At 54.2% G+C, this 15,374-nt stretch overlaps 4 protein-coding genes across 4 annotated transcripts; 1 reads left to right on the top strand and 3 right to left on the bottom strand.

Annotated features, from left to right (window-relative positions):
- Positions 1 to 767: 767 nt before the first annotated feature.
- GUITHDRAFT_75440 (hypothetical protein) lies at positions 768 to 2,641 on the bottom strand (the record flags this gene model as incomplete). Its single annotated transcript, XM_005827527.1, has 4 exons — positions 768 to 1,125; positions 1,304 to 1,527; positions 1,599 to 2,355; positions 2,514 to 2,641. 4 exons carry the CDS (start codon positions 2,639 to 2,641, stop codon positions 768 to 770), a joined length of 1,467 nt encoding a protein of 488 aa, XP_005827584.1.
- Positions 2,642 to 4,429: 1,788 nt separating this feature from the next.
- Positions 4,430 to 6,849, bottom strand: GUITHDRAFT_154110 (hypothetical protein). The gene is made up of 16 exons (XM_005827526.1): positions 6,455 to 6,849; positions 6,212 to 6,398; positions 5,987 to 6,085; positions 5,858 to 5,941; positions 5,734 to 5,805; positions 5,636 to 5,680; positions 5,510 to 5,578; positions 5,429 to 5,458; positions 5,309 to 5,380; positions 5,215 to 5,253; positions 5,091 to 5,132; positions 4,922 to 5,044; positions 4,819 to 4,875; positions 4,709 to 4,771; positions 4,595 to 4,657; positions 4,430 to 4,548 (listed from the first exon to the last, which is right to left on the bottom strand). The coding sequence occupies exons 1-16, from the start codon at positions 6,820 to 6,822 to the stop codon at positions 4,504 to 4,506; spliced, it is 1,458 nt and encodes a 485-aa protein (XP_005827583.1). The 5' UTR covers positions 6,823 to 6,849; the 3' UTR covers positions 4,430 to 4,503.
- A 2,362-nt stretch (positions 6,850 to 9,211) lies between these two features.
- GUITHDRAFT_154108 (hypothetical protein) lies at positions 9,212 to 9,879 on the top strand. Its single transcript, XM_005827525.1, has one exon. It carries the CDS (start codon positions 9,262 to 9,264, stop codon positions 9,799 to 9,801), a length of 540 nt encoding a protein of 179 aa, XP_005827582.1. The 5' UTR covers positions 9,212 to 9,261; the 3' UTR covers positions 9,802 to 9,879.
- On the bottom strand, positions 9,875 to 12,666 carry GUITHDRAFT_142692 (hypothetical protein; the record flags this gene model as incomplete). Its single annotated transcript, XM_005827524.1, has 16 exons — positions 9,875 to 9,914; positions 9,962 to 9,998; positions 10,043 to 10,119; positions 10,166 to 10,269; positions 10,325 to 10,380; positions 10,426 to 10,543; positions 10,590 to 10,659; positions 10,702 to 10,736; positions 10,887 to 10,955; positions 11,006 to 11,044; positions 11,281 to 11,316; positions 11,452 to 11,528; positions 11,668 to 11,758; positions 11,817 to 12,317; positions 12,371 to 12,455; positions 12,542 to 12,666. The coding sequence occupies 16 exons, from the start codon at positions 12,664 to 12,666 to the stop codon at positions 9,875 to 9,877; spliced, it is 1,560 nt and encodes a 519-aa protein (XP_005827581.1).
- Between the last annotated feature and the right edge of the window lie 2,708 nt (positions 12,667 to 15,374).

Below are 15,374 nucleotides of genomic sequence, written 5' to 3'. Positions count from 1 at the left end.
CAGCACTCGCGGCTTCGAGTCTGAGCTGTACATCCCTTCCTCGTCCTGGTCTTCGCTGCTGTCCGACTCCGAGCTCCTCCTGCCCCCTCACTGTCAGGAACGCGAGGGCTGCCGCACAATGCTGTCACTCACGCAGCTTTCGATGATCGCTGCTCCCCGTTCGCTGAGGGCAGAAGTGCCTCCCCCAGCTGGGACGCCACGCAGTCCACGACGTCGCACACGAGCTCGGCAATCTGCATATAAAGCAAGTCAAGGGGAAGAAGAGGAGACGAAGGTGTGGAGGGGGAGAGAAGCAGGAGGATGAGAGAGCGAGCATGTAGGGAGAGTTGGACAAGGGGACAGTGAGCGAGAGAGAAGGAAGCATCAGCAGGCTGCGAGGAGGGAGGAGGCAGCAGCACAAGGACTGAGGGTAGCAGGGAGACGAGCACCTGTCCGTCGATCTTCATCCCCTCGGCTCTAAGACGAACGGCCTTGTGCCAGCTCTCATCGAGGTCGAAGATGCTCCTGCCTCTCGTCTCCGAGCTCCACAAGACTCCCGTCGGACTCGCCCACATTTCCCTCGCGTTCCCCAAATCTCCATTCCTCGAGCCCGCCGGGCTGTAGCAGCTGTCGAGCGACTCTGCTGAGATTTGCCTGCAACACGAGTCAGACAAGGGAGAAGGGTAGGGACAGGTAGAGGTGCATGGGGTATGGGATGAGGAGGAGGAGGAGGAGGAGGAGGAGGAGGAGGAGGAGGAGGAGCAGGAGGTTCACAGACGAGGCATCACTTACCTCTGCCCCATCTCTAGTCCGGCGGAGTGGGAGGAGCCATGAGGGGAGAAGGCTTCTCCTGCCAGGGATCGCAAGCGACTCTCCAGCTCCCTTATCCTCATTTTGTCTCGGTCTGTCTGGATGCGCAGCTCCGCGTTCTCCTTGGAGAGCTTCTCGACGCTGCCGTTGAGCTCCGTTAGCTGCCTGCTGATGTGCGAGGCGCTGGACTCAAGCTCGATGCTCGGGCAGTGATCCTGCGGGGGAGGCAACGAGGTACAGTCGCGGAAGAAGAGCTTCTCCCACACATAGAGCCTCCGCACGCTCGTCTCCGGGAAGATCAAACCCGGATACTTGACGTAGTGGGGGTTGCGGTACCTGGAGGAAGAGAAAGGTATGAGGAGAAGCTTTCGTGGGGACGAGAAGGTTCAACAGAGACAACAGCGACAGTCATTGCAACAACAACAAGGTAAACGACCATGTACGGAGCGATATCAACAAGAGATGGAGGAGTTGTCACAACAGGAGGGGGAGGAGAAATTGACTGGGTCAAGACCTGTCAAGGTTCATGTTGACGTGCGACCAGAACGACACAGTCTTCTTGTGCACGCCAGCCCGACGCCTCTCGCACTCGCTGTTGAACAAGAAGGTCCCGAACTTGCACACGTGAACCATCTCGATGAGCTCCAGCAGCAGCTCCTCGTTCACCTCGAACGCCGTCGGGAACTGCCGCATCATTTGCCAGATGCAGTCAGCCCACTGGGCGATCACGGGCGCCGCCTCCTGCAAGCACAGCAGCAGTGTGAGCAGCTGACAAGAGGGAAGAGCAACTGCCAACCCTCTCAACACACCTGCTTGTCTGACGATCCCCCATGCGCATAGCGCAGGCTGAACTTGTGTCCTAGCGCGCACCATTCCTTCTCCACCACCACCTCGAAGCCTCTCAGTGTGCGGTAGAAGGGGTCGATCATCATCTGGGCCAGCGACGAGATCTGCGGCGTCCTGTCCCATCCATCGCTGCAGTGGATGAGGACAGAGGCGCGCTCAAGCATCACGAACTCCGCGATCCTCCGCGACCCCTGGAGGAGCTTCGAGATGTACTGCAGCCAGTACGTCTCCTGCACGTTCTGCATCCATCGCTCGTCGTCGTCCGCAGGAGGGGAAGTGCAGAGTTCGCGCAGGCGCGTGTAGGACTTGCGGACAGCATGGATGTTCTCGATCCCAAGGAAGACTATCTCGCACTTCTCATACGACCCTCGCTCGTACCCCGCGGCTCGGAACACTGTGTTGGCCTGCGCGTTCGTGTGCGGCCGCGCGTCGATGATATACAGGGGGGCGGGACTCGTGTTGGCCGCTCGGATCAGCCCCACCAGCCGCTCGTCCTCCTTGTTCCGCATGCGGAACAGGCCAGGGAGAGGCTGGGCAGAGCGGCAGATGACGCTCTCCCCCCTCGGGCTCTTCCAGACCATGATGGGGAAACGACCGTTGGCTCGGAACTCGAGCGCCTTCTTGATCTCCCAGTCGCGGATCCCCGCGGGGACCGCGACTTTCCTCGGGTAAGACTCACAGGCTGTGTACTCGTGGTTGACATGCGAGACTCGCCACCCGCTGTTGGGGGCCAGAACACCCTGGGGAACGCATATGGGTCAGGATAGGCAGAGAAGGGAAGGGGGGAGTAAGTTGAGAGATGAAGAGAAGGGAGTGAGACGGTAGACGGACAGGAAGAGAGTAGAACGAGTGAGTGAGAGGAGTGAGTAGGTCGAAACTTCATACTGACCTGTCGAGCAAACTCATCATCTGGATTGTAAACTTTCCAACCATCAGTCTCGGGCTCGAACTGCTGTCGGTAAGAGAACGCGAAGACCTGGACCAAGACGTCAGGCCAGCGGACCATGAGGGCATCGAGGGACCTTGGTGAGTGAGCGAGGAAAGACATAAGACATCAAGGTCTCGAACAACTTGGAGCACTGTCTCGTAGGGTTCGGGTACAGCTCGTCATTGATACAGTCGATCAGCGTCGAGGCTGCGAACAGGATGATGGTCATCGGCGTCGCGTCCCTCCTTTCCAGGTGCAGCATCCCCATCTTGTGCGTGAGGGGGTTTGCCGCGCTCCCCTGCCCTCCATCCCAGTCCTCCGAGCGCTTGTCCGTCGCACGGTCGCGCTTGCTGAGTTTCGTAACGTTGAGGTGGGGGACGCAGATCGGTTTCTTTCCTCCCCAGTTGAAGGACATCTGATAGTTGGTAACCACCAGCGAGCCATGCCCTCCTTGCGGGTCGAGCCCACACGTCGAGCCATAGAACACTCCAACCCTCTCAAGGCGGAGGTTCACTACTTCACCCGGAAGAAGCTCCAGGTCCTCCATCGGACTGGCAGGAGCAGGTCAGCTGGCGGCGTCTGCTCCTCTGCCGTCACGCCTGAGGCCTCATGCTGCGATCCTGGTGAAGCGACAACTCAACAGACGGCAGGACTCGTCGGCTCCTAGCATTCGCCTCCTGCAGGAGCAGCATCGTCATCCACGACATCTTACTCATCCTCCTTTGACATGTACATAACTGCCTCGTTCTGATTCCACACCCCTACCTTCTTTTCATACCTATTCATGCTCACCCATGGACCTTAGTTCTTTGACTTTAACAAGAATTCCTTCCTTGACTGACAGTTTATGCCCCAGTTCTCTTTTTTACCTCTACCCTAAACCCTCTGCATTATCCTCTGTCCTGCTATCTGCCTCGTCCCCCGATCACATCCCATCCTCCTCTTGATCCTGTGCTCTTTCATCGATACTTCTACTATCAAGCTTCACCATGTAATCCGAATGCTCCGTCCTGACATCTCCTCTCCTCTCTTCGTTTCCGGGGCCCGTTCATTCTTGCCCACTACGGCTCTCCTCTCTACGCTTCTCTTTCCCCTACTCCACGACCCTTGCACTTTCGCTTGTCTATGTTTCTGCGTCCGATTCTACCCCTTTCTCCATCTCCCTTCATCTCCCTTCCTCCCCTCCGAATCCTCCTCGTCCTCCCATCAACCCTGTTCGTCGTCGACCATCCTCTCTCATACCCTCGCCTCCTCCTCCTCCTCCTCTTCCTCCTCCTCCTTCATCCAGTCCTCTCTACTCCTCCTCCTCCACTCTCCATCTATACCTTCTCTTCATCCTCCTCCTTCCTCTCCATCTCCTCTGTCCCTCCTCGCCATCGCCACTCGCTGGAGGTGGCCTTCTGCATGATGACCAAGAGGTATAAGACAGAGGGGGTGGTGGTATGGGCACAGGGCAGGGAATCGAGTGTAAGGGGTACAATATACAGGAATAAATGGGGTAGTCTGTGGATGGGGTACATAATTCTAATAGGATGACAGGGGTAGGGGTCATGGGCGTGTATAGACTATTTTTCTGGGGAAAAGAAGGGGTAGGGGTGGGATGGAATGGAATGTCTGAACAATGAGCAGGGGTTGAGGGATATGAGGAAAGGAAGAAGAAGGGAGACGAAGAAGTGATTATCATGCTCTTGCTGTTACTTCCTCTGATCAAACATTCTTACTCGCACTCCAACATGTCGTACGCTCTGTATGAGAGCGACTAACAGAACATACAAGCTCATGCATTACAACAGGCTGTGAGGATAGGCAGATAGACGGAGGGATGAGTTGTTGTGCTATGCAGATTCTGAGCAAGTAGGGGAGTTTTCGTAAATTACTTTACAATATCCAAGTCGCATGCATAGAAACTCTCTGCAGGCTCGACTGTCATCGAACACACTTTAGTTAATAAGCATGGTCGCTGCCTCCATCTTCTTGTAGAGATCCTACAGGCTTCTTAGTTGCATGAAGCATACAAGTATGGTCCCTCACCTTGAGCCTGTCAGCAGCCTTCTGCTTCTTGGCAACTGCAGCAGCAGCCTCAAGCTCGGCCCTCTGTGTGGCCAAGTTAGCCGTCCGGTGCTGCCGCTGCAACCCCGATCTCACCTTGACTTCGGAAAGAGTGCTCTTCTCACGGCTCTTCACTGCCAGCTCCTCCTTCTCCTCATTCTACAACTGATGTGAGATAGGAACGGAGCCCAAGGGAGGTTTCGCACCAAGAAGTCCTTCTCAAGGGCATCAACATCTTCGACCTTGTCTTCCTTCTTTGACTCCTGTTGGCTGCGGTTGAGCCAACATATCTTGATGCAATTCCCTTACCTTGACAGGAGCCTTCGAAGCAGCGACGGGGTCAACAGCCTTTGCCGACTCGGCAAGAGGAGCAGCCTTCACAGCGGCAGTCTTCACTGCGACGGGTTCCTCCTTCTTTGGGGCAGCGGAAACCTGAGAACCTAGGGTCAAGGAAATAATTAGAGAGACACGAAACGACCTTGACTCCAGAGTTGTCAATGGAAATCTGCACATCGGATTCCTGGCAAAGGAAAAAAATCAGGGAACACGTTCCATGGCAAACTGCACCGTGAAAAAAATCTTAAGTTGAGAAATTAACTAACCTTGATGCCAAGCTTGTCCGCAATGGTCTTAGCGATTTCCTACGGGAAATCAAGTTCAGAGAAGCAGAAAAAAAGAACATGAGGAATGAAATACCTTGCGTGCATTCTCATCATGCAGCTTAGAAACATCCTTAGCATTCACATCGATTGCTGAAGTCACGGCGTCCTTCAACAAACTTTAAGTTTTTCATTTGCAGCGATGAGACATGTTCACCTTGGCTGCCTCTTTGGTAATGTGGTGCACCTACATACATCATCAAAATTTCAGATAATGAACACTATGCAGAAAGATCACCGCTGGCTTCTCAGCTGGGGCAGCCTCCTTCTTGGGTGCATCAACCTTCACAGTGGTAGGAGCAACAGGCTGACACAGGATTGATTTCAGGAGGACTGATATGATCAACAGTCTCAGTGCATTTACATTTGCGGGAACAGTCCTGCTCAAAACCGGGGTGTTCTCGGTGACCTAAAAAGAAAGACAAAAATCATATTTGGAAGGTACAAGGAAAAATAGCGGACCTTATTGCCATTGGCGTCAAAAACGGACCTAGTGGTGTGAAGTTTGCCATCGGGTCCTTGCTCTGACACAGTCTGATGATCAAGTAGTGAGCAAGAATCAACCACGAAGTGAATTGTCAAAAACCTGTACGGTCTTGCCATCGCGGCCATGTACAATGCTGATAGCCTTCATGTGAGACTGAACGCGATTGGCAAGATTATCCATCTTCTGCATTGAACATCACTTAAAAACTGTCCTACTTGATGATGAAACCTCATGATCATCATTCAGAGACAGTCCGGCAAGGGGGATGATAAACGAACTTAAAATATCAGGAAGATCCCCGTTACCTTCCTCGACATCATCGGATGGCTGAAAAGCAATGGAAATCATGCAAAGACGATGAATTTCCATCAAAGCCATCCTCCCATCAAAGCATAGTTCATCGAGACAAAATACATATGAACACGAGATTCAGCACATCTCGCATATACCAACCTTTCGTCCATCTGAGACAGTGCGGGTAGTGTGCATGACACCATCAGGACCCTGCTCAGTTGTGGTGCGCACTGTCTTGCCATCTGGCCCCATCATGATACGAACAGACTTCATGTTTGACTTGACACGGCTGCAGGCATCGCAGTCCATGCCACTGAAAATGCGGGAAAACCTCTCCGGAAGCGATCTATCACAAAGAACGATAAAATTAAATAGCATCTTTGGCAACATGAGGGCGCAAACCTTGGGCTGTCCGAAACCATGCGGTTGACCAATCCATCAAGGGAAGGAAGGGAAGGGAGTCGGAAAACACGAATGCGTGGCTGCATGAAAGCGGTTTCCTGGCTCTTGCTCTCGTCACTTCCTTGCGAGGGCATCATCCTGAAGCTACTGAGGGGGATCCTGAACATACGCACGGAGGTAGGTCTTCCGAAAGATGGGGCGGCGTCCTTCTCAAGATCATTGAGGAGGCTCCCAATGCCAGTGAAGGGGGAGGGTCCCATAAAGGGGGAGGAAACGAACGATGATATGGAAGGGAGGGAGAGGGGGGGTGAAGAGAAGAAATCTTCATCCTGGTCAGCTTGCGCCATGGCGACGCTGACGAGCGCCATGGCGCACACAAAAGCGATCAGCCGCGACATTGTGGTCCACCTGTAGATCACCCTCCGCGTTGACCCATCCTTAGAGTACCCTACCCGACAACTCAAGAGATCGCTTCGAAACTTTTCAATATTTTCACTGAAATTTAAAGTTAAAGAAGAAATATCAATGAAAATTTCAGGAGATTTCTGACTACCCTTGGTCACAATTCTGTCCCAGCCGACACAGAAAATGCCATGAACATTTAGGATGTGATTGTTGATGATTAGATGAAAAATTGAAACTTTTAGAGCATATTTCAATATTTAGGAATAGTTCTGTAGGTTTGCAGGAAATGAAAGGGCGGAGCAAACTTTACCAAAATGTTGGCATGATCTTTGAACAATTTTATCGGAATGTCTTTTTGATAGTTGAAATTTAATATGGATATTTAGCCAAAATGTTCGTGAATAGAGTAAAATGAAAGTCAATTGGAAATGGTCAGTAGAATTCGACGGGTCAACGCGTCTGAAGCGGATTTAGTATTAACAACTTTCAGTCAAGTTTCTGCCTCCTCGTTTATGAGCCTACCGACCGGACGAAGGATTTTGGACGAGCTGAGCCTGAGCGGTCTCCCGGAGTAGGCTAGTAGGCTAGTAGGCTGGAGTCAGTCTCCTGGAGTCCCGGAGACTGTCACGCCGGGTGGGGCCGCCGGGTCCGAGCAGGGCCGGGCGTCCGTCACGCGTCCGTCACGGGCCCGGCCAGCCTGTGCGGGCCGCCGCGGCCCAAGACTGAGCCATGGGACCGACATATTTTGACAGCTTCAGAAACTTCATCAAATGCATCTTCATCTCAACCGTAGGCAACGAAGAATGGTCAATCGATCAATATAGAAATCATGCCGCCGCAGTCCGTCCGGGCCGAGCCTCGGCCCCCGACTCGGAGCACTGACACGCCGCTGGCACACCGTCTACTAGTAGTAGCCCGGCTGCCCGGCGCCGGGCCGCCGCCGAAACGGTTCCGAGCAACCAAGCGGGAGTCCGACTTCCGGCCCGGGCCGCGGCTCTGTTCTTGGCAACTGACACTCAAGTGACTGCCTGTGACTCGGACCGTCGGACCCGGGCCCGAGGTCCGAGTCATCGGAGGGCCCTGCCCGGGCGCTCAGTCGGAGCGGCCGACCGACTAGCCGCCACCCGTAGTGATGACCACCCCTGGCTTTCCCCATGTAATGATGGGTGGTGATAGGTGACGTTACAGGACGGGATCACATCTTGAAGTAGCCCACTAGTGAAAAGGAGCGCTGCCACTACCCCCCGTATTCCCTCTCCTTCTCTACTGATCATAGGGTAGGGGTGGAGAAGATCGAGGTTGTACCCATGAACCCCCCATTTCAACGTTCATCCAGCAGGTAGGGGTGATCTTGCCACTGGAAAAATCCGTTACTAGTAGGCGAGCGGCGAGACCTCATAATTGAGGGGGTGCAGTAGGGTGGGGGCATAAGATTCTGGAGGGATACCCGTGAGGGTGTAATTTCCCTTATGTCAGCTTGAGGCAAAATGAGCATATGGACGTTGTGAAAGCTTTGGGGTTGGAAGTGAAACTGCGGATCAATGATGGGGTGGGGTAGGGGGCGGCATCCACTACCAGCCGGGTTTGGACATGTGAGAGCAGGGGGTGGACCTAACTTGTGTGGGGTGGGGGGTTATTGAAATCTCAACACCAACACCAGGGGTTGTTCTCTCTAGGTGTGACAACGCTAAAGTTATGAGGAATCAAGGGTAGGGGTGTGAGATTGTTTCGTTACACCCGTTAAATTGGGGGTAGGGGTACAATATTAACGGGTCATCAAACGACTGGTGGGAAGAGAAGGGGGTAAGGGTGGTGGCATAAACAGAGGAGGAACAGAGTGACGAGGGTGTTGGAGAGGAATGGGGGGATGGCGGAAACAAGGATGTTGTTGAGGAATGAGGCAAATGCTGAAGGAGTGATGATTTCAAAGAGAGATTATTTGTGAGATTGAAATGCAAGAGTGTGTTTGAGAAATGCTGCTCTGAGATATGGGTAATTTCGTGGATGACGTGCGGTTTAAATATCTGCTGGTGATCACATTTTTTTCGAAAGATTTGAATTTTCTTGTTTCTCGTTCTTTCCCGATGATTGTAAGCAGTGTAAAGCTTTGACCTAGAGCAGACGTTGAAGCTTTCGAAAGATTCCATGAAGTGTCACCGATGATGTCTTTCTTTTCCTGCGTGTGATGACGTGAGGCTGGGCGTAAACGGAATTCGTTTGAACAGTATGATCCTAGGGAATTCTATGCATTTCCATAGTAGCCAAGATGATTATAATGGAACAGATAGGAAGTGCAAAGAGCCGATCGATTGAGTAGCTTGTTGACACTTGTTGACCTCGTTTGCTTTTTGCAGATGAGCGCTGCTCCTCCTCGCGTTAGCACCACCCCTGGCCCTATCGGAATGCCCACTTCCTTCCCCTTCGCTTCCATGCCCCAGGGAGCTATCCCGGCTGCTCCTTTCATGATGTCCGGAGCCCCCATGGCCTTCGCTCCTCCTCCTGGTATGATGAGCATGCCCTTCCCGGCCCCCCAGCCTTTCCCCGCCATGATCAGCCAGCAGCAGCCGCAGTCCCAGTCGCAGCAGCCACAGCAGCCACCCAGGGGAAGCCAGCCTCCTCAGATGATGGGCCCTCCTCTCTTCAGCACCATGATGGCTCCTGCTGCCACCGCCTCCAACGGACAGTTGCTTCCTGGCGGCATTCACCCTGAGTTCCCCCAGCTCGGACCCGTTCAGCCGTACCCCACCGCTGTTACCCCTATGGATGACATGCTCCTGGCTCGTCTGAACCAGATCCCTCCCCAGAACGATGGACTTCCTGGATTCCCCTACATCGGAGCGCCTTTCATCGGAATCTACGATGAGTCTAAGGTGGGAGGAGCCCAGAAGGAGTACGAGGCTCCTGCCGACTACGACGACGAAGTTCGTGGCACCCAAGTTTGAGCTCCCGATGTGATTCGTTGATGTTTATTTTAGATTAAGAATACATGTTTTGAAAAACATCAATACAAACCAGTCAGTGCTCTTGGTCCAAGATCAATATCTCTCCACTCAACCTGCAAACACCTTCACACAACAAACACGTGTTGCCCAGAGATTGTACGTGCACTTGTCCCAACATCCGTCCACGTGCCTCGCTCCTGTTGAGACGTGAGACAGATGTAGACGAGGCAGGAAAGCTCACCAGCTGCCGAGCAATTTGGAACTGAGTATATCTTGTCCGTTTGAATCTTTGAGGTCATCGAGATGAATTCAGCAACCCTTACAACCACAATCAGCTCGTGCGACATGTCACAATCGCCCTCACGTATCTCCGTGCGTGACTATGAGCACGTTGCCGTCGTAAGACTTGGCGATGCGGTCGAAGGCGTTTCTGAAGCGCACTCTTGCTTCGTGCAAGTTCTCTGGCCACTGAACAGATTTCTAGTCAGGCCGAGCAGCCACGGGGAGGTCGATCTAGGCTCACCGACGGCATCTTCACGGAGGAGGGGATGATTTCATGATGTGCGAGCATGGGCTCCACTGGGGGGTGGCGTCAGCCCCAGCTCAGGTACAGCAGGGGAGCACCTTTGACCAACTGATCCATTTTGAGGCACTTGGGCTGAACGCTGACATTTCTCAGCTCCAAGACTTCACAGATGTCATTTTCGATGAAGATCCTTGAGATACCGAGAATCGACGCCACCTACACGAGGGAAGATCAACCCTCAGCGCGAGGGGGGCGAAATCACCTCTGCAGCGGTTTGCACGCATCTCAAGAAGGGCGAGGAGAGGACGAAGGAGATGTCGCCGACTTGTGACCTGCATGTCACATCAGGACTATTACGACCAGATTCTTCTCACCTCGAAGATTTAAAACTCATTCCAGCCAACTTGCACTGTAACCACACTTGAGTTTCCATGCTAGACCAAGCACTCTGATCTATTTCCCTTCGTCCTCCACCTCCTTCCATCAACCCTTATTACCCCCTCCCCCTCCCCAACTGCCTCCTGCCCTTCTCCGTCTTGCCTCCCCTGCACCTTCTGACCTGTTCTCTCCCATGCTCGCAGATGGGAGGGTCATAAGGGCGACTGGCCGACAGCTTCCACGTTGGGTCCTCGAGGGTCGTCAGAGCCGCCAGATGTCACCGCAGCATGCGAGCAGCACCTGGTCATCGAGCCTCATGCCATGCCGCATCACCCAGACCTGCACGTGTCCATCACTCCTGCTGCCTGTCAAGCGATTGCTACCATCTTCTCTCTTCCGGTGGGAGGTGATGACGTGGCTTTCCTTGACGGAACCTCCTCTTTTGACAAGACTTGGCTGTTTGCATGGGAGGCAAATCTGGGTGGGGGTACGTGGGAGATGGAGACATGATCTCTTTCCGCCTCCTGCACGTGCATCAGGCCTGAGCGGCTTGTCCTGGACTGAACATCACAGACCGACTGGGCTCGATCGTTCCGCAAGATTTCATCGGCCTGCGCCAAGGAGGTCAAGGGACGGAGGGACTTCACGGTTGCCTCGCCTGAAGTCTAATGGCCAACTCCTGGTCACTCTCGACCTGGTTGCCAGCAGAGATCACCATCATCACCGGTCTCTAGAGTCCAACTTACCGACGGCATGGCGGCATGAGGAGCGGAATGACCTGGCAACGCGTTTCGATGCTGCCGGTTGAGGTCTCGAGCATCTACTTGGTGACACGTCAGCATCGCAGCGAGTGGCAATGAGAGGCAAGTCAAGACCCGGTGATTGGAGGAGATGATAATGGCTGCTTGCTGGAAACGCAGTCAGGACCCACAAGGTTCACAACCACAACCATGTTGTCGCACTTGGACTGATCTGGACCGTTGGGGTGTGATTGTGCTGGAAGTTTGCGGGTGGTTGGCCGAAGGTCATGTACTGTGATGCAAAATCGACTTCCTGCAGGCAGATTGTCAGGCGCTACCACCTGTTGACGCAGACAACATGACAGCGTCACCTTTGACCTGTTCATCGGCATCTGGGAGTGCAGGCTGATGCGGCTGATGTCGGGCATGTCGCTAGCTCTCGGGGGCCTCGTTGACATCTCGAAGTAGCGATCGTCTACATGCGGCAGGCCTCGCGTGTCCTGCATCCCCGCGTTTCTTGATCCAGCATGCACAGTGCGGGGCAGCGAGTTGGCAGGCATGAGGAGCGGAGGAGAATCCGACGGGTTGCGCATCGAGCGCGAGGGATCTGGATGGACATAGCGGTGGTCGTGTGGTAGAACCTGCTGCATCTGCATGGACGGCATGGGAATCTGATAAGCCAACTTCAAGTCGGAGGGAAGCTTGGTCGGCGTGCTGCCAATATCGTTGGCCTGCTGCCTTGCCCTCTTCACTGAAATCTCCTTGATAATGGAGCCCTGGCGGAGTACAAGGTCAACCATGCTGCCCGGAGGACCCAAGATAAGCTGAGCCAGCTCGTCTGGAGTCTTGTTGTGAACTTTTACTCCATCCACCTGGAGGAAGCAACCTGGTGAGGCAGAGACGCAACCAGAGCAACCTCCATCACCTCGACGAAGATGTCTCCAGGTAAGATGTTGCCGTGAGCATACGCAGCCCCGTTCTCTATGACTCGGGAGATGTAGAAATATCGCCTGTGAGATGATTGAGAGGACATACAAGAGGAGGGGCAGGGAGGTGCACAAAGGAGACTCGAGAGCATCGGGGAGAAGGAGATCACTTGGCTTTGTCGAGCTTGAACACAACCCCGATCCCTTCCAGCTTTGTCTGGAATCCATTCACGTCCGTCGAGTGATTGCTGCTTGCTACCAGGTCCACCGATCTTGAATGACGCTGATACTGCATCCCTGCGGATGAGGGAGGGTGTTCCTCCCTCGACAGCAAATTCGCTTCACTCCTCAACTCAGACTGAAATGACAAGAGTCTCTCTCAGTGCAAGATGGAAGGAAAATAACTGAGAGGTTGTCTTCTTACATGCTGACAATCATCGTCATCGTGTCCCCTTCATCCTGGTCTGCTGCAAGACACCTGACAATCAGGCTCAAAGTACCATCACACAGCTCCCATCCTCTCCCACCAGGTACATCTCTCATCGATCCACCTTCTGCTCTCCACCAAGTCTCTTCATCCTTTCTGCTGCTAGATGCCTCTACGTTTCAGCTGTCTTGCCTCATTTCATGCTCCGCTCACCTAAACCCCTCTCCGCCCTGCCATATCGTCTACAGGCCTTGCCCTCCCCTCCTCTCCGCCTTTGTTTCGCTCACGATCTCCTTCCCCCCCGCCATGAGCATCGCGCCTCCCCTACTCTTCATCCTGGCTCAAAGAACTCATTCCCGAACTCCCGAACTCCTTTCCAAAACATTTCTGTTCTCTTGTTCTGCTTCCTCCCTCCCGCGACCCTCGCCTCTTCCTCCATTCAATCCCTGCTCCCTGATCCCTCTCCTCTCAACTCTATCCGCCCCTTCTTCCCTTCCTCCTCTCTCCCTGATGGGAACTTGGTTCTGGCCTTTCCGTCGCATCCCTCTCCGTACCCTCCATCCCTTCTATGTCCCCTCTCTCCCCTCTCTCCCCTCTCTCCCTCCCTCACTTTCCTCTGCCTGCCTGCCTGCCTGCCTGCCTGCCTGCCTGCCTGCCTGCCTGCCTGCCTGCCTGCCTGCCTGTCCCCCCTCCCTCCCTCCCTCCCTCCCTCCCTCCCTCCCTCCCTCCCTCCCTCCTCCCCCCCGCCTTGCCCGCCTGGTCCTCCTCGCTCAATTTCTTTCATCGGATAAACGCCATCCGTACTTTCTGAACCCCACCCCTACCCGACTAAAATTGAATATACCCTCCTTAATCACTGAAAATTTAGCTCAGAAGGACCCCACAATTGAGTACCCCACCCCCTATTCAAAATAGAAACTCTGAAAAGTTTTGCAGTTCAATAGCGTTGGGTAGGGGTAGAGAGATGGGGGTCCCGGGATTTCATGGTAGGTGGGGGGTCCTCAAAATTTAGGGAATTCAAGGAGGAAATGAGGGGAACGGTGGATGCAAGTGGGTAGGGGGTGGTCACTCACATTTTTTTGTGGGTCGGGTTCATAGAGAGGGTGGTCTGTAATGGATACCGTGGTATGGCAGATTGCCGACTCTTCCTTCCCTGCTGGTGAGAGGAGAGGAGAGGAGAGGAGGAGAGGAGAGGAGGATAGGAAGGGCGAGGATGAGGACGAGAGTCAGAGAGGAGAGGAGAAGAGCGAGAGAAGGAGGGGTGAGGCGCAGGTTCACGATGAGAATGGGGGAGTACGAGTGTCGGAGGGGAGGGAGGAAAGGTGTCAACAAGTGAAGAGGAGTTGAAGAGAAGTTGGGATCCTTCGATTGCGTTGCATGATGCTCAAGTTGTCCTTGACCTTATCACTCAGGCACTCTGAATCATTCGTGAGAAGAGGAGGATTTCATCATACCTGACCTAACATGCCGACAGGTTGGGGCTCGAGACGGCTGTACAGAGCGGGAGAGTGAAGTCTGTGGAGGATCTCAAACGATTCATTGCTGAAACTCTTCACTCTCAATGCTGTTTGTTTTCCTCCATCATCGCTGCCGCTCATCAGCGCCATTCGTTCCCTGCCCTCCTCGAGTTCGATCAAGCATGCGACGCGGCCCTAGCGTCTAACCACGTGGCCCGCAAGTCGAGCATCGCACAGGGACGAGGCTTCTTGGCCGCCTCCTCCGCTGCCTTCGAGAGAGTGTCGGTGAGGACCCGAGGAGGCGCGTCGGATAGCTCCATGTGACCATCCCTGCGTGCATGCAGAGCCTGAAGAAGGACCTCAGGGCCCTGCAGCCCCTCCACTATCACTTCGCTCCTCTCTTCGGCTTCATCTGCGCAAGACTTGGCCTACCGATCGAGACCGTCAAGTCGCTCTTCCTCTTCTTGACTCTGAGGTTGGTTGCTGGGCCGCTCCCCTTCCTCTTCCTCCCGCCCTCTTCCATGTCGTCATGCCTTACCGCTCCTCTTCTCCCTCCTCTTGTTTGAGCCCTCGTCATCCACTCTGCTGAGATCAGGAGATGCGTCTGTGCATCTCCTTTATGCTTGAACTCCTGCTCCCGCCCGCTCTTGCTCTTGTTCCTGCTCCTGCTCCTGCTCCTGCTCCTGCTCTTGCTACTGCTCCCGCCCGCTCCCGCCCGCCTCTTCATCATGCTTCTCCTGCTCTGCCTGCTCCACCTCCAGCCAAGTCCCTCCCTCCGTCCCTCTTTCTCATCATCATCCTAACGTCACCCAGGTCAATACTTTCCGCTGCCGTTCGTCTTGGTGTGTGCGGGCCGTTGGAAGGACAGGGAGTGCAGGTAATCTTGTTGCTGCTGCTGCTGCTGCTGCTGCCGCTGCCGCTGCCGCTGCCGCTGCTGCTGCTGCTGCTGCTGCTGCTGTTGTTGTTGTTGTTGTTGAGGAGGAGGAGGAGGAAAGAGAGGAGGAGGAGCAGGAGCAGGAGGAAAAAGAGGAGGAAGAGCAGGAGCAGGACGAGGTGGCGGTGGAGGAGGAGGAGGAGGGAGATGTGGATGATTTAAAGCAAGAATGCACATATTGTTAC

This window comes from Guillardia theta (assembly GCF_000315625.1).
Source record: "Guillardia theta CCMP2712 unplaced genomic scaffold GUITHscaffold_66, whole genome shotgun sequence".
Lineage (NCBI taxonomy): Eukaryota > Cryptophyceae > Pyrenomonadales > Geminigeraceae > Guillardia > Guillardia theta.
The sequence above is the reverse complement of the archived record's forward strand: the minus strand, read 5'-3'. Positions and strand labels throughout refer to the sequence as shown.

What these genes read in the sequence shown, in the direction of transcription:
- GUITHDRAFT_154110 (XM_005827526.1), bottom strand. Translation starts at nt 6,822, where the DNA reads ATGGCGCTCGTCAGCGTCGCCATGGCGCAAGCTGACCAGGATGAAGAT. An exon ending in TTGACGCCAATGGCAATAAG is followed by an intron (nt 5,681 to 5,733) that starts GTCCGCTATTTT and finishes CTTTCTTTTTAG; the next exon opens with GTCACCGAGAACACCCCGGT. An exon ending in AGGCTGCTGACAGGCTCAAG is followed by an intron (nt 4,549 to 4,594) that starts GTGAGGGACCAT and finishes AGAAGCCTGTAG; the next exon opens with GATCTCTACAAGAAGATGGA.
- GUITHDRAFT_154108 (XM_005827525.1), top strand. Translation starts at nt 9,262, where the DNA reads ATGCCCACTTCCTTCCCCTTCGCTTCCATGCCCCAGGGAGCTATCCCG.